Source organism: Onychomys torridus, chromosome 2, assembly GCF_903995425.1.
Source record: "Onychomys torridus chromosome 2, mOncTor1.1, whole genome shotgun sequence".
NCBI classification, from domain to species: domain Eukaryota; kingdom Metazoa; phylum Chordata; class Mammalia; order Rodentia; family Cricetidae; genus Onychomys; species Onychomys torridus.
In genome coordinates this window covers 116,267,931-116,294,378 of record NC_050444.1, presented here as the reverse complement: position 1 = coordinate 116,294,378, position 26,448 = coordinate 116,267,931, and the positions used below count along the sequence as shown (strand labels likewise).

The 26,448-nt window shown below is 47.7% G+C and overlaps 1 protein-coding gene across 1 annotated transcript; it reads right to left on the bottom strand.

The window, feature by feature from the left end:
* Positions 1-568: 568 nt before the first annotated feature.
* On the bottom strand, positions 569-2,950 carry Foxd3 (forkhead box D3). Its single transcript, XM_036180172.1, has one exon. It carries the CDS (start codon positions 2,614-2,616, stop codon positions 1,198-1,200), a length of 1,419 nt encoding a protein of 472 aa, XP_036036065.1. The 5' UTR covers positions 2,617-2,950; the 3' UTR covers positions 569-1,197.
* Between the last annotated feature and the right edge of the window lie 23,498 nt (positions 2,951-26,448).

Genomic DNA, 26,448 nt, shown 5'->3' with positions numbered 1-26,448 from the left:
TGAAAAAATTAATAATAAAAGAACTATTACCTGTCATCTTAATGCAAATAATGCCATCCCAATACAAAACCTGAAACACTACCTTGTGAATTCAAAAATCAATGGGATTTAGCACTTCCTCTTAAGGGATAAAAAGGAATTCCAAAAATCCAAGGTTTAAATGCTAAAATATGGGATGCTTGGAATTTTGCTCTTGAAAGGACGATTAAAATAACCAAAAACTGTAAAGTTGGCCTGGCGTCTTTAAATGAACAGGAATGCTGTTTAGATTTTTAATGACAGCTTAGTTTGCAGAAGCCGCTAGTCATTTTCAGTAGCTCGATAGAAATGAGATAGTCATCCTTATTCTGGCTTTATGTGAAAACTAACGGAGACATTAATATAATTTAAATTAGGTATACTCTTTCCATTTTCAAATTCTAGTGTTTTTTCACCCAAAGTATGAATTTGCAACGTTCGAAAAGGTCTTTGGTTGAGGCTGCTAGATTCTGGGGGAAAGATAATGCAAATTCCATTTTAAAACCTTACCATTTGCTAGACACCTAAATAAAACACTAGGCTGAGCATTTTAAAAAATTTATTTACAAAGTTGTGTACAACATGATGGAATAACATTTAGAATACCATATATATTCATTCATATATAAACAGACTTTTATAATACAATGACACTTCGCCTTTTTGAAAAAATTTTTTGTATTTAAAATCTCTCCCAACGTCTCTATACATTCTTTTTCTCAGATAAAACTGCGGAGAGTGAACCTTCAAAAAAAATGAAAGTTCAGATCTCTAAATCTACTGAATTTGGTTTTTTTTTTTCTTAAAAAAATAAAAACCCCAAAAAGAAAGTCAATGATTTTTATACAAATATGTACAAAGAATTTCCCTCCCACCCCCACAGTTACTGAGAGCAGGCGCCGTCGGGGTGCATTTTTGGAAATTCGGTTCTCAGTTTACCTGTACGGAAAGCTATTCCCAGCGGACGCGTGTTGAGTTTGCTCGGCCAGCTTAGGTGAGCGAGGGGATGGAGGCCGCTGTTGGTCGGTGTTGGGGAGTCTGGGGCGGGTGGCAGAGTCCAGGATTGGGGTAGAGGGACCAGGACCGGGGTAGAAGGACTAGGATCAGAGCGGACGCCCAGCCCGAAAGCGCAGGCTCTGCCGGAGGCCGCCGCCCGGCCGGGCCACCACCGGCTCGTCACTATTGCGCGGGCCACTTGGCTTGAACGGCGGCGGCGGCAGCGGCGGCGGCAGAGGCAGCGGGCTGCAGGAACTGTCCAGACAGCGGCACGCTCAGGATGGGCGCGATGGTGGCAGTCGTCCGGCTCAGCGACAGGGGCTGGTGCGTGGCCATGAGCGCCGCCGACTGCACAGTCCCGGGCGGCCGCAGGAAGGACTGGGTGCTGCCGCCGCCCCCGCCGCCCCCGCCGCCCCCAGCCCCGCCCGCGCTCCCGCCACCCCCAGCCGAGCCCCCGGGCGCCGCCGATCCCGCGCCGATGATGTTCTCAATGCTGAACGACGGCCGCGCACTGGGCTCGGACTTGATGAGCGACGTGGTGCCCGCCGCACCCGCCGTGCCCGCGGCTGCCGCAGCGGCGCCCAGCGTGTTGAGCTGCAACTGTAGGCTGGGGCCGAGCTGCGAGCCGAAGGCGGCCGCTTTGCGGCCCAGCTCGCCCGAGGGCAGCAGGGGCACGGCGGGCGGCAGCACGGGCGCCACGGGCGGCAGCGCGTACGGGTACTGAAGCGCCGCCGCCGCTGCCGCCGCCGCCGCCGCCGCGGGATGCGAGTAGGCGCCCGCCGCCGCCGCGGGGTGCAGGCCGTAGGGGCGGCCGTAGGGTCCTGCGCCCGCCGCCGCAGCCAGGCTGTAGGCGCCGAAGCTCTGCATCATGAGCGCCGTCTGCTCGCGCAGGTGCTCCTGCTGGTGGCGCTTGAAGCGCTTCCGGCGCCGCAGGAAGCTGCCGTTGTCGAACATGTCCTCGGACTGGGGGTCCAGGGTCCAGTAGTTGCCCTTGCCGGGGTTGCCCGGCTCGCGGGGGATCTTGACGAAGCAGTCGTTGAGCGACAGGTTGTGGCGGATGCTGTTCTGCCAGGCGGGGAACTTCTCCCGGTAGTAGGGGAAGCGGTTGCTGATGAACTCGCAGATGCCGCTCAGGGTCAGCTTCTTCTGCGGGCTCTGCAGGATGGCCATGGTGATGAGCGCGATGTAGGAGTAGGGCGGCTTCACCAGGCTGTTCTTGGGCTTGCTCGGGGTCAGACCTCCCGCTGCACCGCCGCCCGTGCCGGGCCCACCGCCGCCTGCCACCGCGTCCTCGCCGCCGCCCTTGCAGCCGTCGGCCTCGGGCGCTCCAGCGTCGTTCCCCGGCCCGGCCTCGGCGGACAGTGCCAGGGGTTGTTGGTGGGGCGGCTGAGACTGGCCGTGATGAGCGGTCGCCGGTGGCCCCTCGTCCGCCTCGTCCAGGCGCAGCTCCGGCGGCCCCGCGGGGCTATCGCAGCCCGTGTCGCTGTCCTTCTCATCCAGCCCGTCGTCGCCCTCGCCCACCACATCGATGTCCACGTCCTCGGCCGTCAGCACCGTCTGGCCGGACATATCGCTGGCGCTGCCGCCGCCGGAGAGGGTCATCCCTCCACGGGGTTGGTGGCGGCGGCCGGGAGCGAGCAGAGAGCGAGGGGGTCCGTGAGGGGCGGCCGCGGACCTCAGGGAAAGGGGGTGCGGGTGCCCCCCGAAAGAGAGCGGAGGGGGAGGGGAGGGGAGGGCACAGGTAGCTTCGGGGCCCTCCTGGGTCAGCTCACACCCGGAGGCCCGGCATCGCGCGGTGCGGGCGCTGCGCTCCGCCGCCCGCAGCCGCGCTCCACGAACTCCTGCGGTCCCCGACGCTTCCCTGCCAGGCGGCAGCTACTGCTCGCGACCCCGAAAGGTTTCTTCTCCACGCCGCGCCCCCTCACTTCGCCAGCCTTCTTCGGCCTCTCTGGCTTGGGCGTGGGGCTCAGAAGCTGTCCAGGCGAGAGCGGGACGCCGGGTGCCAAGCAGCTCCGGAGGGCGCGGACAGGGGCAACCGCGGGGGTGGGGTGGGGGTGACAGGGACGCCAAGCCCGGGTAGTCGAAAGTCCCGTTTTAAGGACTGGCCTGATAGATTACTTTCTACTTAAAGATCCAGCGGGAGGCGGGGCCACGTGACCGCGCGTGACGTCAGGGCCGCGGTGGAGCCGGCCAAACTCAAGTTGGTTCAGGGAATTGTCAACAAAGGGACAAGAGAAGCGCAACTCCTGACCGACAAGGCGCTAGCATCCCGTGGGCCCCGAGGGCTCTTCGGGCTGCCGGGAGACCCCTGCCCACGCTGGAGCCGGGCGCCGGGTCCAGGGAGGGCGTGAGTGTGGGTGGGTGGGGGTGGAGAGGGTGTGGGCCTAAGAGAGTGTCCTCCGGACGGACGGTAGGGCTCCTACCGCCCTGCCCTCTTTGCCCCCTGCCCTTTTCTGCCTTCCCTTCTTTGCTAATATTATTTAGACCGACTCGCAGTGCAGAACAAGATTGTTGTTTTTAAGAAAACTTATGATTTTGCTTTGGTTTGGGTTTTTGTTTGTTTTCGATTCAAGGATTAAGGGAACACATCCGGCTCCCTTTTCCTACTTAGGCCTCATACCCCCTCCTGTCTCAGGGCTATTCTAGAGACAAGACACCTGCTGATGTGCTTCCCCCATCACTCTCAAACCCAACTAACTACTCAAGCCTTATCCTAGCTTCCCCGGCTCGACGCGGGCTTGTTCATATATATATATATATATATATATATATATATATATATATTCGCATGGTCACAACACCACCAGCTGGGGTTTCCCGGGGTCAGAAAGTAGCTATCGATTAACCTATTAGGATAGTTGCAGAGAAATAAAAAGGACGTAAAATAACAGGGAACCTATAAACAAAGAAGCCATAACTGGCTGTTGGAGTTGTTAAACGGCTTAGCACAGAAAAAGTCAGAAATGAGCTGGAAATGGAGCGGGTGTTGGCAGCGGCCTGGGTAAGTCGGGTGGGGCGGGAAGGAGGCATTGGGCCTTGGTATTAGACGTCGCGCAGGGACTGGGACAGTTGGAAAATTGTGGGGAGTGGGCACAGACTTCCTGAGCAGAGGGCACGGCCTCCAAGGAACCATAGTGCTCTAGGGCAATGCCGGCGTCGGTGAGTTCACCTTTGCTTCTAACTAATGTGAGTCATTTCTTAAAGCACAGGCAAACCCTTCAAGACTTAACCTGTGTAGAAACCTGCGTCAAAGAAGAGGCGAGGAGGTGTCCAGCGAACATGGAGTTTCCGTAACCAGGAATGCCAGCCATGGTAGGAAAGACCAGGAATTATCAGAGATGTGTGTGTGTGTGGGGGGGCACTTTAAACTGACCCAGAGTTGGCGCCTCGTGCTCCTGGGGCTAGTGGATTCGGTGCATCCGAGGGGGGCCAGTTCTCCCAACCCCAGTGGTTCTTAGAATCCTTGTTTTCTCTCTCTGCCTTTATTTAGGCCGCTTCTCTGTCAGAGGAGAGCAGTTACCGCTTGTGGTCCTCTTGAAACAGCTGAAGGCCTGGGATGGAAAGACCTTTCCTCCCAGGGTATAAAGGATTGAGGAGGGAGTCAGGGAGGAAACAATTTCTGTGGTTTCACTTATAGGTAATAGTGGAAAAGTTATTTGCTGCCAGCTTGCCAAAGTGCTTCTGATTCCCATACCCTGTCCCCTCACCAAGACCCACTTTCCCAGAAACATCAAATTAATTTTTAAAAAATTGTTTTAATCTGTAAACTTTTTTCTTAAACAGGCATTAGGACACACAGATTGACTATTATCCCCAGCTATACCACTAGCCTTTTGAATATGGACTTCATGGTGTTCTGTGTTGGGGCTGCTGCAGGGTGGGTGGGGGCACTGACTAGCCAGAGAAGTCTGGAATCTCCGTGTTTTTGTTTCCAGTTGTTCTCGGAGTTACACCTGACCCTAAAACGCATGTCTGAGTTGATTTCTGCTGCTGCACCACTTGTGACCCGCTGGCTCATAAAAACATCTTCTATGCTGACTAGACAGTCCTCTCCGACAGGAGCTACGAGCTGGGCCTGGCTGCCTAGCTCCCTAGGCAAGAGGTTACAGTGGCAACTGCCCAAGCGACTCAAGAAAGGTGGGGAGGAAAAGAACAAATAATCCAAATTTTCAAATTCAGGAATGCCTTTTGCCCAACTTGGACTGCCAGGCGATGGCCGCAGGCGCAAAGCTCTGCGCGGACGGGACTGCGGTCTTGATAGCCAGGCTTCCAGTAGACCGGTGCTCCAAAGCTGCTTACGGGGCTCCTTTTGAGATAGTCTCCAAATGAGCCTAATTTTGATTTCTCCGTGGGCCTGAGCTGGCTCAGGAGACTTTCTCCGCGTCGCTGTTGGCAGCACTCCCCGTCCGCCAAGGCCGGATCTGGGCGGTCCATTCTCGGGTGTCTCCTTGGAACCTCTCTAGGGAAGGGGGTGGTGAACAACTCCCAGCTGCCGGTTCCATTTGTTGCGCTTTTTTCCGTCCACACAATAAAAGTCAAATTAATTGATTCATACCATTAATTACGGTGCGTAGCGTGAAAAGCAACGCTTCCCCTCGGTTAGAGCTCTATTGTGCTAATCTCTTGTTCAATCAGTGTTACCATCTGATGCTGGGTCCGGCCCCTACAGAAACTTTTCGACTCGATTAGCTAAATGATGAGACGTGCAGAACCTACTGGCTGCTTGCTGCCCCCAAACCTGGAGCCCGCGCGGGCCTAGTGGCTTAATATCGATTTCTAGGGGAGGCCGCGGAGATTCCCGCGGTCGTTCTGTTTGGGGACCCGCTGTGTCTTTCCTCCTGCCGGGTGGACACTGCTGTCGGCACAGCCTCTGTGCGAGAGAAGGCGGCTGAGCGGCAGTACAGGTGGTAGACCCGAAGGTTCCAGGGGCCCTCATCGCGGGAAGCTGCCTGGATTCCGAGCTAACTAGCGGCGAGATTGTAGCTTGCATCTAAAAACCCAGGTCCTCAGTTACCATCAAACTTAGGGATTGAAATAGGGACTTGAGAAAGGGGGGTAGGGGGCCGTGATACACATTGGGGGAGAGAGGGAGTGGTACAGGGGACAGAAATGGTGGGCGAGGATAAACATTCAGTCGCCAAAGATTATTTGGGGCATTGAGGGAGAAGGGGCGCACACACTAACACAGTTAAGCAGGAGAGTGACAGCTGGGGTCAGCTAGCAAACTTCCCATGAGATATTAAAAAGGAAGGTGGCAGCCCGCGGTCTCACCTGCTCAAGTGCTGGGAATGATTCTGCCTAATGAGAGTGAGGTGAACAGACACTCCGGTTTCTCGTGGGGCGGACAGAGTAGGTAGTATTACAGGGCTGGGGGAGAAACAGGCCCGGGAGTGAAGCGGGCACTAAGGTTCTAGTAACTGGAGGAAAGAGTAGTCAGGATCGATAGGAAGGAAAATTGAGACGTCTCCAGAGGAGGAGAGATTTAGTGTGTGCGTCCTGGAAGGGGAGGATGTGGATGGAACAATTTATGACGGAGAAAGGGGAAATTAATTACAACTCAATTTGGATTCTTAAGTGGTCAACACCGGAGGAGGGGCTGGGTCAGAGAGTACGGGGGAAGCAGGATGGTCCACGCAGGCCTACGCGACCCCAGGCGCTATCTCTCCCTAAGTCAGGGACTATGGCATGGGCTTGACCAAGTCATTGAAGCAGACGAATGATCCTGCGCGCAGATGCACTTTTCTAACAATCCGGGAAGGCGAGACCATCTCCGGAGACGTAAGGGGAGCGTCCCCCACTCAGGGCAGCTACTTTCTTCAGCAGAGAAAACAAACCATAGTTGGAATTATTTGAAAGGCAGCCCTCCTTCCAGGGTCCACCACCTACCCCCCAAGCCGAAGTCTGTTCCTTCTGGACAATTTTCATAGACTCATTAAACCAGCATCGACCTCTTTGTCTGGATGGCTGCCACCGAAGAAGGTGGGAAGGGCAGAGGTGGTATCTGGGGTCCCGACCCGTGCAGAATATACCCACTGCCCAATGGAAACGCTTTTCAACACACTTTCACCCCCCAAACACCGGCTCCATACCTCTTCAGAGCTCTTTGGGGGAAGGGTTGGGGGGAGAGGCTAATTTAATGTTCTTATTTAGATTTACATCTCAAAACTTCATTTATTTTCAGTACCTGGTACTTACAGTCCTCGCGCCTAGGAATGGCGAGAGACCAAAAGAAAAGGAGAACGGGGGGGGGGGGGGGGGGAAGAGGATGGTTTCGAATTTATTTATATTGGAAATGTATAAACATCCATTCTGTAAAAGGCAACACGTTTAATTAACGATGAGAGAGCAGTTAGGGGCAGAAAGCTAGTAAAATTGTGTGATAAATTTATGGCATTGTTAGCGTGCTTTTAATTATGGCTATTATGTTAATTATTTCACATTAGCATGGAGTTATCAGCAGCATGTCAGATTTAATCAAAACGAGCCTTTCTCTCGAAAATTGTTCTTTTCATTCGCGAGGAGAAAGATCCTGGGCAGGATCCGGGCTTAAAAATGACTTGGCATTGAAAGCTAGAGTCTTGCCGACGCTGTTCGATGCGACACCGCGGGCCCGGCGTCCGCTGGGTCCCTCCAGGCTAACGGTAGCTGCTGGAGAAGCCGAGGGCTGGGTTTTTAGGAATTCACCATTTTCACCCCCTTCGGAGCCGACACTTCATCACGCGGGATCATTCTGTCAAACAATATGATGCTGCTCATTTTTATCTGTCCCGCTTTACAAAATCCCTATTCAGCCGGCCGAAGAGCAACAAAAGCCTTAAAGCCGCACGGCGGCCGCTGGCGGCCCCAGCTCCAGCGCGAGCTGGAGAAAAAAGGGAAGGGGCCGAGGCGAGTCTCACTGCTGTCCGCCGCTCGCAGTCCGAGGGGACGCGACCCCCCACCCCCCGGGCCAGGGTGCCCAGGTACCGAGTCCTCGGGTGTGACCGTCCGGGCACGCCTGTCCCCAGCCGGGGCTGGCCCTCTGCCGTCCTGCGGGCGCGCGCAAATGCTTCTTTCCTTGGCAGCGAGAGACTCGCCCACCCAGGCCACATCGATTTCTTAATCACCGCCGATCGATTTATTGGGAGCAAATAAATAGCCCGTTTTGGAAACGTTTCAATTGTGGGTCTGATGGTGGGGCACTGAGACAGGTAGAGCAGGGGGCGCCGAGAGAACGCGACCACCCGTGGGCCTCGAGGGAGCGCGTGGGGACAGCGATGCGCCCACATCTCCGGGGCCCACCCACCTCCCCCAGGGTCCGCGTCTTCTCCTCTTCCCCTCAACTCCCCCTGGTGGCGGGGCATGACACCTGGACGCCCCGCCCTTCTACCCTCACTTCCAGGCACGTGCGCATGCCCTCTGATGTCTTTGAAAGCCCAGAGCATCCTAATGACTAGGATGAGATTTGCTAGCCTGACAGACACCCCTTTCTGGCTTCCGACAGTTGAGTGGAACCTCGGTGATCCTCGGACCCAGGCTACAGACGCTGTACCTTCTGGCCGCTCCCTGCGCGGGACCACTCTGGCCCCCTCCTTTCCCGGGACAGGGCCGAGGACCTGCCAGCTGCTACCTTATTTTTAGCGCCATTCCATTCGCGCAGTTATATTTAACTCGGTCCACTCCTCCGAGGAGGTCTCTCGGACGTCGAATTCTCCACATCGCAACTCGGTCCTGCCTGCCTTGCCTTGGGAGCAGAGCCTCAGGGGTGGTGGGGGTGTGTGTGGAAAAACCTGGCCTAAGAATCTTTGCTATCTCTGGACCTGGCAGGAGAGAGGACGATTCTGCATGGGTCGCTAGACCCCCTTGCCAACGCCTCGTGGGGATTCTGCCTTGTGAGCGGGAGGGGAGGAGAGGGAGGAGTATCAGGCCTCGGGAAGGATTCTCTGCGGGGAAGCAGACAATCTATTTCCTATTTATCCATGACCCCAACCACCTGAATGACCTAGAACACCTATTAGAACGCTGTCACCAAAATGTTCATGGTTTTGTGTTTATGCAGGAATTCTCTTTCCTCTCTGCTCGGAAATACACGCATTGAGAAACTAAATTTCAAACGGTACCTTGGCTCCTGAGCTCCAGCTCAGGCTATCCTTCCTTTGGCAAAATCTGAAAACACCACGCCTCTGGTTCGCACACATCCTGGGGATAATTCTTGAATAGCATACAGAAACACCAATGCAGCATATACTCTGTTCACATGGGAGTGTCCAACGGAGTTTACAAAACCCAAAGCCGTGTGCTGAAACACAGGACTGTGAAACACACTTTTAACCTCTCACATACTTTTTTAAAGTGACTTTTTTTTTTTTTTTTTTTTTTTTTTTTTGGTCTTGGACCTAATTTGGATGTTTCTGGCTCCCTCTCGCTCGCTGTAGCTTTCCTGTGATGTAGAAACTCTTGGGATTTGGAAGGGGGAGGTATTTGTTTATAACTATGCATTCAACAATACTGTATTTCCAGAGCCTGTTTTAGGCTCTGGAAAGTGTTAGTGGTGAAAAGAATCCAAAGTCTGAGGAAGAGCAGGCTACAGAATCTCCCGTAGGCAGAAAGGACAGCTCAGCAGGGCCCGGATGGAGCGGAGAATGAGAAGGGGTGAGACTTTCCGGTTCAGGGGAGAAAGCAGGGTGAGGTGACACACACACCTTAATCCCAGCAATTCCAGGATTCTGAAGGCTGCCTCAGGAGAAGGATCGCCATTTCTAGCCAACCTGGATTGGGTAGGGAGACCCTGGCTCAGAACAGATAACAAAACCAGAAAAGCTGCAAATCAAGCCAAACACACAGTATAGCTACTGACATTGTTAGGGAATATTAGGAAGAAGGGAACTAAAACTGCAAATACCTTGGGAAAGTACTAGGTTGAGTGCCTCCAGAGGTACTTAGGAGGGGAATGCACAGTACAATGCACAGTACAAGTGCACACACAGGGTGGCCAGGAAGGGGGGATGAAAAAGTGGAACTTGAGGGCTGGAGGCGTTAAGAGTGAGCTGTACTGCCCTTTCGGAGAGCTGGTCAGTTCCCAGCGTTGACACAGGGCAGCACACAACTGCCTGTCACTCCAGCTGTAGAGGACTGACTCCTCAGGCCTCCTTAGGCGCTCCACATACACCCACATACATGTACATATCCATGCACACATACACAATTTAAAAAAAAAAAAAAAAAAAAACTTTGCCTAGAAGTTGTGCCTGGGGCTATGGTGACCTCCCTTTAGAGGGCATGAAAGGATGCTGACTAGCAAACACATAGGAGGCATTTCAATGGGCACATAGGTACATGGGAAAGATTACCCGGAAGGTAACTACAGGAGGGATTATTGAAAAGGCCTAGTGGTAGACCCCCTGACTTTTCTGACTTTATCACATTCATACAAGCCCAGAACTAGAATAAGGAGTGAGAAGGCAAGCAGCATCTTCCAAATGCTAACTGTGCTACTGTAGGAGTTTTGCCCATGTTGTGTCCCCTCCTCCCCCTCCCCCGGCCCCCACAATTGCATCCCTAGCCTCCAGCCCAGCACCTGGAAGTGTAGGGCTCAAAGAATGGTTGCAAGAGCAGATGAGTAAGATGCAGCCTGCCCTGATGGAGTACTTATTCAAGGACTCCACGGTTAAACTGCAGGATGATGAGTTATACAGACACATCATAGAATGGTACGGGAGTGCAGTGTAGGCTGCCTGGAGAGGAGACGAGGTATATGGTGGGAAGTCTCCCAAGGGAAACGACCCTTCAACTGTCTCTGATGATGAGTAGCAGGTGGGCAGCTGAAGAGAGGAAGAGTTAGGCAGAGAGCAGAGCCTGAATCAAGGTGCAGAGCTGTGCAAAACAGGGGCAGAAATGGTTTTGGGTCATCTGGGAGAAGATAGGGCAGTGACCGGGCTTAGGAGGTGGTGAGTGGAGGAAAATTGTGAAGGTTCCTTCATGGACAGCATTGGCCTAGATTAGTGGAGCATATCTGTAATCCCAAGCACTCTGGAGGCAGAGGCAGGATTGCCTAGAGTTTGGGGCCAGCCTGAACTACATAGGTAGTTCCAGGCCAGTCTGGGGTACAAAGTGAAATCCTGCCTCAAAACAAACACAGATAAACAAAATAAGCTCCGAATTGAGAGTTAGAGGCAGTAAGAGCAAGCGTTCAAGGTCATCCTGACTATGTAATGAGTCTGAGGCCAGCCTAGACTACAGGAGACCCTACCTCAAGAACACATAAGCAGGGCTGGGAATTGTTCCATGGCAGGGGGATTTTCTAGCCTGTGCAAAGCCCTTGCCCTGCAAACAACCAACACAAAGCAAACAAACCCAAACAAATAAACCAACGCTCTAAACAGATAAGTGAGGCATTCTGGATAGCTCAGTGTGTAAAGGGGCTTGCTGCCAAGCCTGACGACCCGAGTTTAGTCACTAGGAACTGTGCATGGTGGAAGGAGAGAACTGACTCCCACAAGTTGCCCTCTCACATGTACTGTGACACGTGCACAGACACATGCCTGTGCATACACACACACACACACACACACACACACACACACACACACACACACGCATAATTAAGAAAACCAAGTAAAGTCTAAAGTTGATAAGAAGGCAATAGAGGATTTTATGTATATGGTCAGAATAACATTTTGAATGATCCTTTGGGGGCATGGGAAGGGTAAATTGAAAAGAGCAAGAACAGAGATAGTAAATCGGTTATTTAAACTATTCTGAGATTCATGCAGGGCCAGGCGCACGCCTTTAATACCAGCACTTGGGAGGCAGTTGCAGGAGGATCTCAGTGAGTTCGAGGCCAGCCCAGTCTACAGAGCAAGTTCCAGGACAGCCAGGACTGTGACACAGAGAAACACTGTTGGGAAAAACCAAAAGGAAGGAAGGAAGGAAGGAAGGAAGGAAGGAAGGAAGGAAGGAAGGAAGGAGGGAGGGAGGGAAGGAGGGAGGGAGGAAAGGAGGGAAGGAGGGAGGGAAAGAGAGAGGAAGGAAGGAAGGAAAGAAGGAAGGAAGGAAGGAAGGAAGGAAGGAAGGAAGGAAGGAAGGAAGGAAGGAAAAATAAAAGAAAAAAGAGGCCATGCAGGTTTGAACTGTGGGGCTGAACTGAAGAAAGCATGGGTTGGAGAGGATTTAGAAGGAAATATAAGGCAGTTTGCTTCTTTTTTTTAGAGGCAGTGTCCTACTATATAACCCAGACTTGAAGTTGTGGCAATCCTCCTGTCTCAGCCTCCCCAGTGCTGGAATGACAAGGGTACATCATCATACCTAGTGCAGTGTCTGCTTTTCAAGGGAGTTCACAGTAACTAACTCCCAGACATGAAATGAGGGTGTCTGGAAAGAGAGAGAGAGAGAGAACACAGACACAGAGCAGGGTGCCAAGGGCTGGAGACACAGGCAAGGGAAGGGCCTTAGGTTCACCCTCCAGAACTGCTGAGTGGGAGACGCTTTCATCCCTGTTCTTCAGGCATTCATATGGGTGCCAAGTTATCTAACCAAGTATCAGTTGGGCCATGCTAGTCACTTCCCTAATTAAAAACCTCTTGATGCTACCTCATTGTTTATGGAAGAAAGGATTCTGTTTCGGCTGGGTGTGGTGGCATGGGTCTGCTATCTCAGCCTTGGGTAGCTTTGGTCTTCTGGGCAGCTTGGGGTACATAGTGAGTTCTAGTGTATGGTCTACTCTGGACTACAGAGTAAGACCCTGCCTGCCTCAAGGAACAGGAAGAGGAAGGAAGAGACAGAGAGGGAGAGAAAAGAAAAGAAAGAATAGAATGAGAGAAGATAAAGGAAACATGAATTCTGAATTCTTTAGTGCCTCTAACTGATAGTCTCTCATCCAAGTACTAACCAGGCCTAACCCTGCTTTGCTTGTGAGATCAGAAAAAGAACAGACACATTCAGGGTGGTATGGCCATAGACTAACTTGCTATTTGATATTCTCTCTCTCTCTCTCTCTCTCTCTCTCTCTCTATCTCTATCTCTATCTCTATCTCTATCTCTCCCACTTCCTCCTGTCTCTTTCTGCAAAGGGTCCAACTCAGTGAGTGCCTTGTGCGTAACTGGCAAGCTCTTTTTAAAAATTAATTATTTACTATTTTTATTTTATGTGCATTGGTGTTTTGCCTGCATGTATGTCTGTGTGAGGGTGTTAGATTGTCTGGAACTGGAGTTACAGACAGTTATGAGCTGCCATGTGGGTGCTGGGAATTGAACCTAGGTCCTCTGTAACAGCAGTCAGAGATCTTAACTGCTGAGTTACCTCTCCAGCCCTAACTGGCAAGCTCTCAACCACTGAGCACTCTCATATCTCCACCCTCCTCTTTCTCCATTACTGGGGACTGAACCCATGATCTGGTACACACCAGGCAAATAGGCTACAAGTCCAGTCCTTTTGCTATTTTTCATCTTGGAACATGGTCCCACTGAGTTACCCTGGCTACACTGAGCTTGCTTAGTAATCCAGGCAGGTCTTTTTTGTTTGTTTGTTTTTCAAGACAGGGCTTTTCTGTCTAACAGTCCTGGCTGTCCTGGAACTCGATTTGTAGACCAGGCTGGCCTCAAACTCACTGAGTTCCACCTGCCTCTGCCTCTTGAGTGCTGGGATTAAAGGCCACTGCCAGGCCCAGACAGTTCTTAAGCCTTTGACCCTTCAGCTTCATCCTCCAGAACAGCTAGGATTGCAGGTTTACACTCCAGGTTGGGCCTCTAATATATCTTTCAGTTTCCCATGCCATGCTCCAGTCTCACAGGATGACAGTTCAATCTCAAAACACTGTGCCCTCCATCCTTCCCTTACTGTGTGACCTTGAGCAAATTCCCTAGGCTCTCTGTGCCTCATTTCCTCATCTGTAAAATGGGGGTAACAGTAACTCTCTATGTGTGTGTTTTCTTTTGGTCTATTTATTTATTTGTTTGTTTGTGAAGGACACCCAGAATGCTTAGGTCAGGGTTTTACGATTCATCTATTTATTGTGGAATATATCTTTGCAATGTTTTTGAGCTTTTCTCTTGGTTTTCTTAGTTCATAGTAATGGGGGTTGAACCCAGAGCCTAATAGGTACTAGGCAAGGACTCAACTATGACAAGGTAGTGAAGCCCCCACCTTTTTAAAAGTTTTTACTTTTTATTTTGAGACAAGGTCCTAATCAATTGCCCAGGCTATCCATGAACTTGATCTGCAATCCAGGCAATCTCCTGTTTTAGCCTCTTCAATTGCTAGGAGTACAGGCCTATGCCATTGCACCTGTTTCCTGTTTCTGTATGGTGAAGGTAGCCATTGTAAGCCTTTGAAAGTGACTGGGAGGGGCTCAGACTGTCATCCGGAAAGTGGCCATTGTAGAAGTGCGAAAGGGAAGGAATGTGATTAGACACATTGTTGCTACTTTGTTGTCAGTGTGGAGAGTGGCCTGAAAGGCCTGGTGGTGATCTGGGTTGTGTTCATACTGGAGTTGGGGTGCTGGTGTCATTTGGGATAATTAGCAGGACATGAGTTTGGAAAAACAGTGATTGTGGAAATGTAGTATGAGCCACAAATGAGAGATTTGTATATATATTTAAATGTTCAGTGGAACATGCCTTTAATCCCAGAGTTGGGGCTCAGGTAAAATCAGGTAAAAATCAGGCTAAGAACGACGTCAGTGGCAGAATGTGTTCCAGTCCAACTTGGGCTATATAGTGAGACTCTCATATAAAACAAAATGAAACTTCTAACCTAATAGTCACAATTTTTGATGTTATTATTATTTCTTTAAATCAGGGGCTTCCTATGCATAGTATAGACTATCTTCAAACTCATAATTCTCCTGTTTCAGCCTCCAGGATACTAGGATGAGAAGCATGAACCTCCATCTCAGCCCAATAGCCACATTTTAAAAAGCAAAGAAAAACGCATAAAAATTACTTCATTGATACATTTTATTTAGCTCAACACACTTAAAAATACTACCACTTCAGCATATATTTGTTATAACATTTATTAAGAATTTTTTTCATTCTCTCTTTTTTTCTTACCAACTATTTGAAACAGGATGTATACTTTAACCTTACAGTCATTATGTGTGGATCTGCTGTACTCTAAATGTGCCATAGCCACGTGTGACTAATGACTGTCTTATTGGACAGTTCAAATATACAGCTCAAGAGAGATATTAGAAGATGGGTGTGGTGGTGCACACCTTTAGTCCCAGTGCAGGAAGGCAGAGGCAGGTGGATCTCTGTGAGTTCAGCCAGCCTGATCTACAGAAAGAGATCCAGGATAGACAAGGCTACACAGTGCAACCCTGTCTGGAAAACAACAAAAAGAAAAAAATAGGTGACAGTTTTTTCTTCACTGAATGTACTATTGAAAAATGTTTCTTTTTAATTTCATTAAAATACCTGTGGTTCTTTTTTTTTTTTCTTTTGCCTCTTTCTGTGAATTTCTCCCACAGTCACAATGACTAACCATTTAGTCCTGTTGGCCTAGAAGAGATTACGGCTCCTTTTCTAATACAATCTCTGTCTTTGTCTCTCTCTCTGTATGTGTGTGTGTGTGTGTGTGTGTGTGTGTGTGTGTGTGTGTGTGTGTGTTTGTGGGAGAGAGAGAGAGAGAGAGAGAGAATCTCGTGTACCCCAGGCTGGCTTTGAACTAGTTCTGTAGCTGAGGATGATTCTGGACTCCAGATTCTCTTGCTTTCATCTCCCTTCCTAATGCTGGAATTACAGTTGTGTACTTACACTCCCAGTTATGGTGATGCTATCATTCATATTTATTATTAAACTTTATTTTTACCCCCATACTCCCATCTCCACTGAATATTTTCTTGTGGTTTCTGTGAATAAGGAGTTCAGAGGGGGTACTGACTGGCTGTGCTTCCCCAGCATCTCAGGAGGTGGCCTAAAGCTGCGGGCCAGGGCCGCCAGTGTTTGATTGCAGTCTGCGGCAGGGCTATTTGTAGAAGTCTGTTCTGTGCTAGGCCAGCCTTTACAATAGTGATCTTTAGACCAGGCAGTTGGTACACCCACAGCAGGTGAAGGAAGAGAAATGCCAGCTGTGCCTACCTGGATTCCTGAACTGCTGTGGCCCAGTTGTACTTGCTCCTTTAAAATATGAATATTGAAATATCTTTCTTTTTTTTCGAGACAGGGATCCTCTGTGTAGTTTTGGAGCCTGTCCTGGATCTCGCTCTGTAGACCAGGCTGGCCTCGAACTCACAAAGATCCGCCTGGCTCTGCCTCCCGAGTGCTGGGATTAAAGGCATGTGCCATCACTGCCTGGCTGTGTAGGGTGTCAGTAGCTCAGGTACATGCTAGAGAATATGGAGAATAGGGGACATGAAGGTAATGTGACTGTTTGCCAAGTATGGTGGGTGTACTTTACAAGAAGTGATTGTAGCCAGGCGGTGGTGGCGCATGCCTTTAATCCCAGCATTCAGGAGGCAGAGCCAGGCGGATCTCTGTGAGTTCGAGGCAGGCCTGGTCTACAGAGTGAGATCCAGGACAAGCTCCAAAACTACACAGAGAAACCCTGTCTCGAAACAAACAAACAAAAAAGTGATTGTAATGGCACATTTCCGCCTCCCCCACCCTTCCCTTCCCTTCTCTGCATCCAGTCTTCTACTTTCCTTCCTTCTGTGAAGTGTCCTGGTGCTCATTCCTGCAGCTGGCCCTTATTTGCACACAGTTTTATTAATTCTCCCAACAACCTTGACTAGTAAGTTCTTCTTTTCTTTTCTTTTTTAAAATGTGTTTGTTGATAGGGTCTCTTGTAGCTCAGGCTAGCCTCAAACTTACTATGTAAGGAGGAGGCTGGCCTTGGACTCTTGATCCTCTTGACTTCACCTCCCAAAGGCTGAGACTGTGTGTACATACTGACCATGCACTACAACATCCAGCTAACCTCCCCATTATTTAGTCAGTAAGCCACGTGTTCGTGGTCACCCAGGTAAAAAGTGACTGGGACACGTGTGGCAATCACTGCTTTAACCCCTAACAGCAACTAAAGGAATTCTTTTGTCTATTGATTATTTTTTTTGAAAGATTTTTTTTTAATTGAGGTATTAAGGCTTTGAACTTGTCAGGCCAGTGCTCTCCCACTGGGCTGTATCTTGGGGGAATTCCTTCTTTTGTTTCTTTGTTTTTTTTTGTTTTTTCTGTTTGTTTGTTTTTCATGATACAGTTTCCTTGTGTAGTTCTGGTTGTCCTGGAACTTGTTTTGTAGACCAGGCTGGCCTCGAACTTAGAGATCTGCCTGCCTCTGTGTCCTGAATGCTGGTATTAAAAGTGTGTGCCGCCACCATCACCTGGAAGAATTCTTTCTTTTAAAAAGAATATTTTCAAGCTAGGTGTGATGGTGCACCTGTAATCCTATCCCGGCACCTTCAAGGCTCAGGCAGGTCCAAGCCAGCCTGAGAAGGAAAAGGGGGCAATGTTGCTAACTCTTGGTGTTAAACTAGTTATGTATTTAATTGGTGGGTTCACACGAACAGAAAACTGACCAAGGCCTATGGGAACCAATATTGTAGTTTTAACAACAAAAATGTAAGCGTTTGTTTCCCTTTGAACAAAGAAGATAAAATTCCTAACCCTGAAAACAAAACTGAGAGTCAACTAGGGGGCTTGACCTGGTCCTCAGTGCTGTATCACAAAGGGAAGGTAGACTAGATTGAGATTTCAGTCCAAGGTCCCCTCGCCCACCCTCACCTGTAACAAAGCTAAAAGGTGCCAGCTACCCCCAATATTTATCCTCTCCTGGAATAGTTTATGCTAAGCCATGGCCCAGAGACTGTGAATCTTCATGTATTAGCTCAGACAGCTCTATGCTCAGTGTCCTGACGGGCTGGTTAACAGAAAGCAGACCTGGTTTTGACATGCAGCTTTCCTCCCTAGGAACAGAAGACCGGTTTCAAGGAACTACACTAGGAGTATTCCGTCTTTGGTGGTTTTAGCAAACTCACCAAGACTCTTTAGGAATTTAAATTTATTTTAACACGACGTCTTAAAGAGGGAAGTGTTTTCTTTGTGATCTGACTCAGATGTTGTTTAGGGAAAGTGGTATTTAGTTTGTCGGTAAGTCCTCTTCGGGAACCGGGAAAAGAAACTCACAAAGAACCCTGATGTCCCAAAGCCTTTACCCTACTTGAATATCCACTCTTATTTAAAAGACTCAGAAGAAAACAACTAAGCCTCAGCTTTCACTATGCTAATTTCATTTACATACCTCTGCAATTGTTTACACATGGCATTTTGCCCGTGGTATTGTTTGCCTAAGGAAGAAAACATGGTAGCAATCTTGTCTTGCAATGTTTACCGTCTGCAAGCTGTATATATTTAGGGCATCTTGCTAAAATATTACATGACAGGATATTTCAATAAGCATGTTTAAATGAATTCTAAGAAACCAGACAGAAAGGAAATATGCCTCTTTGCTTCCGAAACATTTATCTCACTGGGTGGAAAAGGGTACAGTAAACCTTTGAGTGATAGATAGTCCAAGAGAAAAATGCACATTAATCTGTAGTTTAATGTGTTTTCTAAATGTCTTAATTGCTTTTAAAGTCATGTAAATAAATAACAGGCAAAGGATGTGAATTAATATCCCAGGAAAATGATTTTCCTCATACAAGGGCTCCTACTTCAAAGAATATTTATAAGGCACAGCAAACAGTTCTCAACTAAGAATTACAAAATCGGTTGGGGATTTAGCTCAGTGGTAGAGTGCTTGCCTAGCAAGTGCAAGGCCCTGGGTTCAATCCTCAGCTCAAAAAAAAAAAAAAAAAAAAAAAAGAATTACAAAATCTGCAGATAGCAAATCTGAATACACCAGCTGCTAATACAGCAACATTGTTTTGTTTTCTGTGAGACTAATCATTGCTCTGAACATTATCTTTATTTGCTTGCTTGTTTATTATTTTCTTTTTATAGACTCAAGTCTCATGTAGGCCTGGCTAACTTTGAACTGAGGCAGATCTTGAACTCCTGATCCCTAGGCTTCCACCTTCCAAGTGCTGGGATTACAGGGTTACATCACATCACCACAACCTGCAAGAAACACATGTCCTTTTCTGAAGGAAGGACCTGGCTGTCCTGGAACTTGCTTTGTAGACTAGCCTGGACTTGAACTCACAGAAATCCTGCCTCTGTCTCCCAAGTGCTATGATTAAAGGCATGCACCATCCAGGATCTTGGATTTCTAAAAAAAAAAAAAAAAAAAAAAAAAAGTAAGTAACAGATTGAGCCATCACATGTAATTGAATTTCTAAGTATTTTTTTTTAAAGATTCATTATTTTATGCATCAGATACCACTATAGATTGTTGTGAGCCACTAACTACATGCTTGTTGGGAATTGAACTCAGGACCTCTAGGAAGAACAACCAGTGCTCTTAACTCAATGAGGAACCATTCTCTAGCCCCAAACTCCTAAGTCTTAATGGAAAGGATAGTGTTTTAAGAGTTAAACCTGGGGGTTGGAGAGACAGGTGAGTAGTTAAGAGCACTTGCTGGTCTTCCAGAATACCCAGGTGCATTTCCCAGCACTCTTATTGGGCATCTTAAACCATCTGTAACTCCAACTCTACAAAGGGTGGGCAGTGCGCCATATTCCTTTAATCCCAGCACGTGGGATGCAGAGGCAGCTGTTTTATGAACACACACACACACACACACACACACACACACACACACACACGAAATGTAAAAGCAATTAATTGAGCATATCCTTACTATCCTCCCTCCCCTTTCTTTTTGAGACAGACTCTCACTCTGTGGCCTTGGGGTGGTCTATGTATGTAGACTAGATTGGCCTGGAACTCAGGCCTTCCTTCATTTCCAACCTTCTCCCTACCCACAAGCCCGAGCTCCCAGTGCTGGGATTAGAGAGTACACCAGCGGGCATGGGCTGTGAAGTGTTAATATTGAAACTTCATTTGACTCATCAAACTCAGCTAATTCTCCAGCTGAGTAACCCCTTTCTGAAGGATCTCTGGTTTTGAAACTCTAACCATGCTTGTCTTAGATTGTGGACCACTGTGGTAGTTTGAATGAAAATGTCTCCCATAGTCCCGTGCATTTGACTCCTTGGTCCCTGATTGGTGGAGCTGTTTGAGGAGGCTTAGCGGGTGTAGTCTTGTTGGAGAAAGTGTGTTACTGGAGGCAGGCTTTGAAAGATTTCAAGTGCACACTCTCTGCTTCCTGATTTCAGTTCAGGCTCCTGTTCCTGCACCAGGCCTTCACTCTGCCAGCATGGACTCTAGCCCTCTGGAACTGTAAGCCCAAATAAAGCCTTCCTTGTGTAAGTCTCCCTGGTCATGGTGTTTTATCACAGCAATAGACAAATAACTAATACAACCAGTGTATATAAGAGAAATCTAAGTACACATTCCACAAAACAAGATTTACCATGTGTTCTGTACCATGATTTTCCCCTTTCGGGTACAGAAGAAGAAACTCAGAGCTTTGAACATGGTAGGAAAGCACAATTCCACCACTCTACACTTGTACCTTCCATGTCTTTTTCTTTTTCTTCTCTTCTTTTTTTTTTTTTTTTTTTTTTTGGTTTTTCGAGACAGGGTTTCTCTGTGTAGCTTTGCGCCTTTCCTGGTACCAAAAGTTTGGAGAAAACACCCTAGACCCTGAGCAATAATGGAACTGAATAAGCACATTCATGCAAACTTTCAGGAGTTCCAAAGCTAGGTCCAAACCTCCCTGCCCCCTTGCTTTGTCCTCCAGACTTCCCTAAGCATTCCTTCCCTCCCTGCAATATTTTTAGACCTAGTGTTTTATAGGTTGAAAGATGGAAAGGCAATTTTTTAATTTTTAGGACAGCTTTACTGAAATATCCCATATATTCATAGCCTTTCCCACTAACAATGTGTCACATCAGAGTGGACATTAGCTATGACTGATGTGTCATTATCCCCAAAGCCCATAGTTTGCATCAGGGTCACTCTCTGTGTCTAACAATCTATGGGTCTGCACAAACATATGACGATGCACCCATTATCACAGTCCTCTGCTCTGAAGAGCCTCTGTGTTCCACCTCCTCATCTCTGTTCCCCAACCCTGAGCACCACTGAGCTTTTAACTGTCTCCACAGTCTTGTCAGTAAACATGCTCAACCTTAGGAGTAGAGACAGTGTCTTAGGGAATACATTAGCTGGTAAGGATGAAGGATGAAATAAACACTTTCTTCCCCAGGTTACTTCTGCTCATCACAGTAACAGAATCCCCAACTGTGACAGAAGTTAGTATGTACCAGGTTTGCGAGATATTGCTTTGACAGACCTGTGTGTGGTTTTGGGAGGGTTGAGGAAGGACGTGGTACTTTGGGCCATTGAGTGTCCAGAGTTTAAGGAGCTATTGTAAGACCTTGGAATACAATGCTGAGAGCAGTGAGGATGATGGAGGTCTGGCTTTCAAAGTTTCAGAGGAAAGTTTGAGAGTTCTTTAAAGCAAAACTAGGCTGTCTAGAACCCCCGGCTGTCTAGAAACCCCGGCTGTCTAGAACCTTTATACCAGCCTGCTGTGGTGATTCCCCTGTCTCTGACCCTCATGCAGTGGGTTATAACAGGTGGGCTGCCACTACTACATGTGGGTATTGCAGATCTGAAGTCTTCATGCTTGTATGGAATGCTTTACTCACTGATTTATTTCCCTGCCTCCCATTTATTTATTTATTTATAATTTATTTATTCTTTCTTTCTTTATTTATTATTTATAATTTATCTATTTATGACAGTTTCCTGTAACTCAGAACTTGTTATGTAGCCAATGTAACAGAAGATGACCTTGAACTACAGGTGTTCTTGCCTCCTCTTCCCAGTTGTGTTATGTGCACCTATATGTTTATTATATGTGTATGTATGTGTGTGTGTCTCTGGGTCAGTGTGTCGTCTGGGCCTCAGTGATGAAGGACAATGCTTGGAGTTTGGTTCTCTTCTACCACACAGGTCCCAGGGATGGAAGTCAGGTCACCTGCCATGGGTAGAGACCACCTTTCCCTGCTGAGCTACCTTGCCATCCCTTCATGTATTTTCATCATTAAATTGTATTTATTAGTAATAGTGTGGCCAGTTTTGTGCCATGGCACTCATGTGGAGTTGCTTCTCTCCTTCCGTCTTGGGTGGACTGCACCAGGCTTGAGCAGTAAGCTCTTTTACTCACAGAATCAGCTCACCTTCCCTCAAGGAGCTGGTGCTGACTTGAAACTCACTGCGTAGTCTAGGCTGCTCTCCAACATAGGATTTATAGGAGTGTGCCACCACACTTGGCCTAGTGATATTTTTAAAATTCTTTTTTTCTTTTTGAGAATTTCATGCATGCGTGTCACATGTTTTGATCAAACCTTTATCCCCAATCCCTCCCTTCACTTCTTCCTTTATCCACCCCCCTCACTTTCCCTCCTGAATTCATACATTGTTTTAAAGATTTATTTTACTATTTTCCAAGGTCTGGTCATTTATTTGATACTCTTAAAGACTTATTTTTGACTAGACCCAGAGTTAAAAGTAGAAGTTCTCAGCAATCTGTTCCTGGCATTTTTCTTTGGTTTCCTTTATTCTTTGGCCAAAAGTTTAGCATATTCTGTAGCCTCCTCATTTTTCTTGGTGCATTGTTTCTTCAGAGCAATTGTGTCTCTCTCAACTGGAGGGCTTTGGCCCTGGGTCGGTCCCCCACCAAGAGAGGGCTTCTCTGGGTTGGGGTGGTGGTGGCAGTGGGCTGTGCAAGTAGTTTCCACACCTATTTCAAGAATGTGACCCACCTCCCAACTAGTACTAAACTGGATATTGATGCAGTTAACCTTTCCTCGGGCAAAATAACCTAGTGAAGGTCGCCCTTGTGGGGAAGAGGATGTGCTCTGATTTGCCATTTCCTTCAACACCACAGAGAAAACTAAGTAATTTGTGCTTTCTTTTGCTTTGGTGAGCTAAGGTCATAGTCTTCTAAGGGAGGTGGTATCCTTTTGAGGGAAGAGCTGGAATTCACAGGAAGGTCCTGGCTTATCGAGTGAGCCAGTGAGCTCTCGGTGGGTTCTGTGACTTTATAGATTATAACTTATACCTATTCTAGAACAGGGTACATATTAAGCTTGCAAAGATTCCTCCCAAGAATCTTCGATAGTACTCACATTACAATGCTAGTCTACGCCCTTTGAGCTGCGCTCTTGTTTGTTTTGTGGGTTTGAAGACAGTCTCACACAGTCCAGCTGCCCTTGAAATGACTGTAAGGGAGCTCACTCAAGATCGTCCATCTCCTCCACTTGAGTGCTGCGATTTCTGGAATGCTTTGCTGCACTGAATAATCGTGGATTGTTTAACTGCTGTTTTTGTTAGTATACAAAGAGTCAGATTTCACTCTGATGTGCCCATACACTGTCTTACATTTTGTTCTTATTTTCCCTCCCCTGATCCCCTTCTCTTGTTTGCATGTTCCTCCCCCAGATACCCTCCCGTCTGCTGTAGTTTTGATTTTTGTTTCCTTGACATTTCATTGCATTAAACTTTTTCAAAAGATTTTCATTTTATTTTTTTAAAAAAGACACTTATTTTGATAGGCGGTTGTGGCGCGTGACTTTATTCCCCACACTTGGGAGGCAGAGGCAGGCGGATCTCTGAGTTTGAGGCCAGCCTGGTCTATAGAGTGAGTTCCAGCACAGCCAGGGCTACACAGAGATCCTGTCTGGGGAAAAAAAAGAAAGACATTGATTTCATTCTTTGAACTTTTGCATATGTGAATGTGTGTCTCTGGGGTGTGCATTTGTCTGGGTGAGTGCAAGTGCCCTTGGAGGCTAGAGGTGCTGGATTTCTTGGAGCTGGAGTTATGGGCAGTTAGGAACCACCTGATGTGCTGGGGGAACGGAACAGGGCAAGAGGAGCGCACTCTTAAGTGCTTTGAGCCCTCTCTTTCCAGTACCGCTATCCTTCCCTCCTTTTTTTGTACATTTCTTTGATTTATTATTTTTAAAAATGTGTTTAAATATTTCCCTGCATGTATATCTGTGTACCATGTTCATGTCTGGTGCCCACAGAGACTAGAAGAGGGTTTTGGATCCCAATGTACTGAAGTTACAGATGGTTGTGAGTTACTGTATAGGTGCCAGGAATCGAATCTGCCTCCTCTGTAAAAGCAGCAGGTGCTCTTGACTGCTGAATCTTCTCTCTAGCTGGATGGTGAGGGGGATTGGGAGGGTGGGGGATGGGAGGGTGGGGTGGGGGATGGGAGGCTGAGGTGGGGGTTGTTTTCTGACACAGGGTCTACTCTGAGGTTCAAGCTATCTTGTTACTCGGTGTCCTCTGCTAGAGCAGGAAGCACTGTGAATCACTGAGTTATCTTTCCAACACTACAGATTTTTAAATGAACTAATTTTTGGGGGGGGGGCGTGCGCGCGTACGTGTGAGTGTGTGTGTGCCTGTGGGGTTCAGAAGATCATTTGTTGGAGTCAGTCCCCTCTGTTTAACGTGTGGGTCCTGAGTATTGAACTTAGATCATCGGGCTTGGTGGCAAGTGCCCTCAGCTGATTTTGTCCGATATTTGCACAGCTCTGTCTGTTGTCTTCAAGCATCGGTCGGTGTGGAATATCTTAGGAGGAATAGCTTCTCCACAGTTTTACTTCCGGTCTCTACTGATTTACTTCCGGTCTCTGTGTGCCCTTGAATGGGGAAGGGAGCTGAGCAGGCTGGTGACGTGTTTGTAATCCCAGCATTTGCGAAGTGGAGGAGGATTGAGAACAGCTTGAACTACAGAGTGAGAGAGAATCTGTCTCCAGCAAACAGAAAGAATGAAGGTGGAGCTTTTTTAGTTCATTGAGTCTCCTGTCGTCTTCTGATTGGATAATTGAATCCATTTACAGTATTGCACTTTCTGAGAGTTGGGGGTTATTTAAAGTTTATCTCCTTGATCTATATAGCTATTATTATGACTAGTTTTTTATAAAGATTTATTTATGTTATGTAAATGAGTGCTCTATCTGCAAGTATGACTTTATGCCAGAAGAGGGCATCAGATTCCACTAGTGATGGTTGTGAGCCACCATGAGGTTGCTGGGAATTGAACTCTGGATTTCTAGAAGAGCAGCCAGTAGTGCTCTTAACCATTTTTTTTTTTTTTTCTTTTTTGTGCTGGTCGTGTTTGGTTCTATCCTAGGTCTCTGGGCTGTCCAGCCTCTGGTTCCTAGCCCTCCAGGTGGTGTGTCAGTCATGAGCTCTCTCTTGTGGCATGGATCTCAAGTTGGACCAGTCCTGGCTTGGCCACTCCCTCAAGTTCTGAGCCACCTTTACCCCTGAACGTCTTGCAGGCTGAACAAACTGTAGGTTGAAGGTTTTGTGGCTGGGTTGGTGTCCCAGTCCCTCTACTGGGAGTCTTACAGAACACGGCTGTATTCCCAACTACTAGGAGTCTTTGCTAGGGTCAACCTCGTGTATTTCTGGGAGGGGAGTTTCCATTGAACTATTTTCTTCATTATTTGTGTGTGTGTGTGTGTGTGTGTGTGTGTGTGTGTGTGTGTGTATGTACTTTTGGTTTTTAATTCTTCCCCGATCCTGGGCATTGATACCAGGGACTCATTCACATTAAACACTGGTTCTTTCTGCCTGGTCCTGATTTCTAAATTAAATTTGCCTGTGGTCACTCTGTAAGGCTTAAGTACCTTCCGATGTAGTCTGTCATAATAACCCTTGTAAAATAATGTGTATTCTTGTTGTTGTTCGGTGTTCTATAATGTCAGTGAGTTCAGGTTGGTTGCCAGGGTTTTTCAAGTCTTTTGTGTATTTTCTTACTTTTTGTCAAGCTATTTTATAAGTTTTGTAGGGGATATTGAAATCTGACTGAAATTGTGCATTTATTTACCTACAATTCAATCAGGTTTTCTATTATCCATATTGAAATTTAGTTATTTGGTTCATAACCATTTAGGATTTTTATACCGTTTTGATGAGTTGACACTTTCATGTTTTTAAAGATTTTATCTTTATTTATGTGTATTGGTATTTATCTGCATGCTGCATGTGTATATTTATTCATACCACATTTGTGTTTGGTGCCTGTGGAGACCAGGTCAGATTCTCTGGAACTGGAATTAAAGTGTTGTGAGACACTATGAGGAAGCTGGGAACTGAACCTGGGTCCTCTGCAAGAACAGAAAGTGCTCTTAACTCTGGAGCCATCTCTCCAGCCCCAGAATTGACACCTTCCCCTTAACTTTCAAAAAATTTATTAAAAAAATTCTGTGTATGTGTGTCTGTGCACATGAATGTGGGTACCTTTAGGGGCCAGAAGAGGGCACTAGTCCTTTGGACCTGGAGTTGCAGGCAGCTTGTGAGCCATCTGACATGGATTCTGGGAACCTAACTCGGGTACTGTAGAACAGCAAACAAGTGCTTTACATTGCTAAGCTGTGTCTCCAATCCTTAACCTTTTTTTTTTTTTTTTTTATAAAATAAAATTT

Bases quoted from the DNA above. Each gene is read 5' to 3' on its own strand.
- Foxd3 (XM_036180172.1), bottom strand. From the start codon at position 2,616: ATGACCCTCTCCGGCGGCGGCAGCGCCAGCGATATGTCCGGCCAGACG.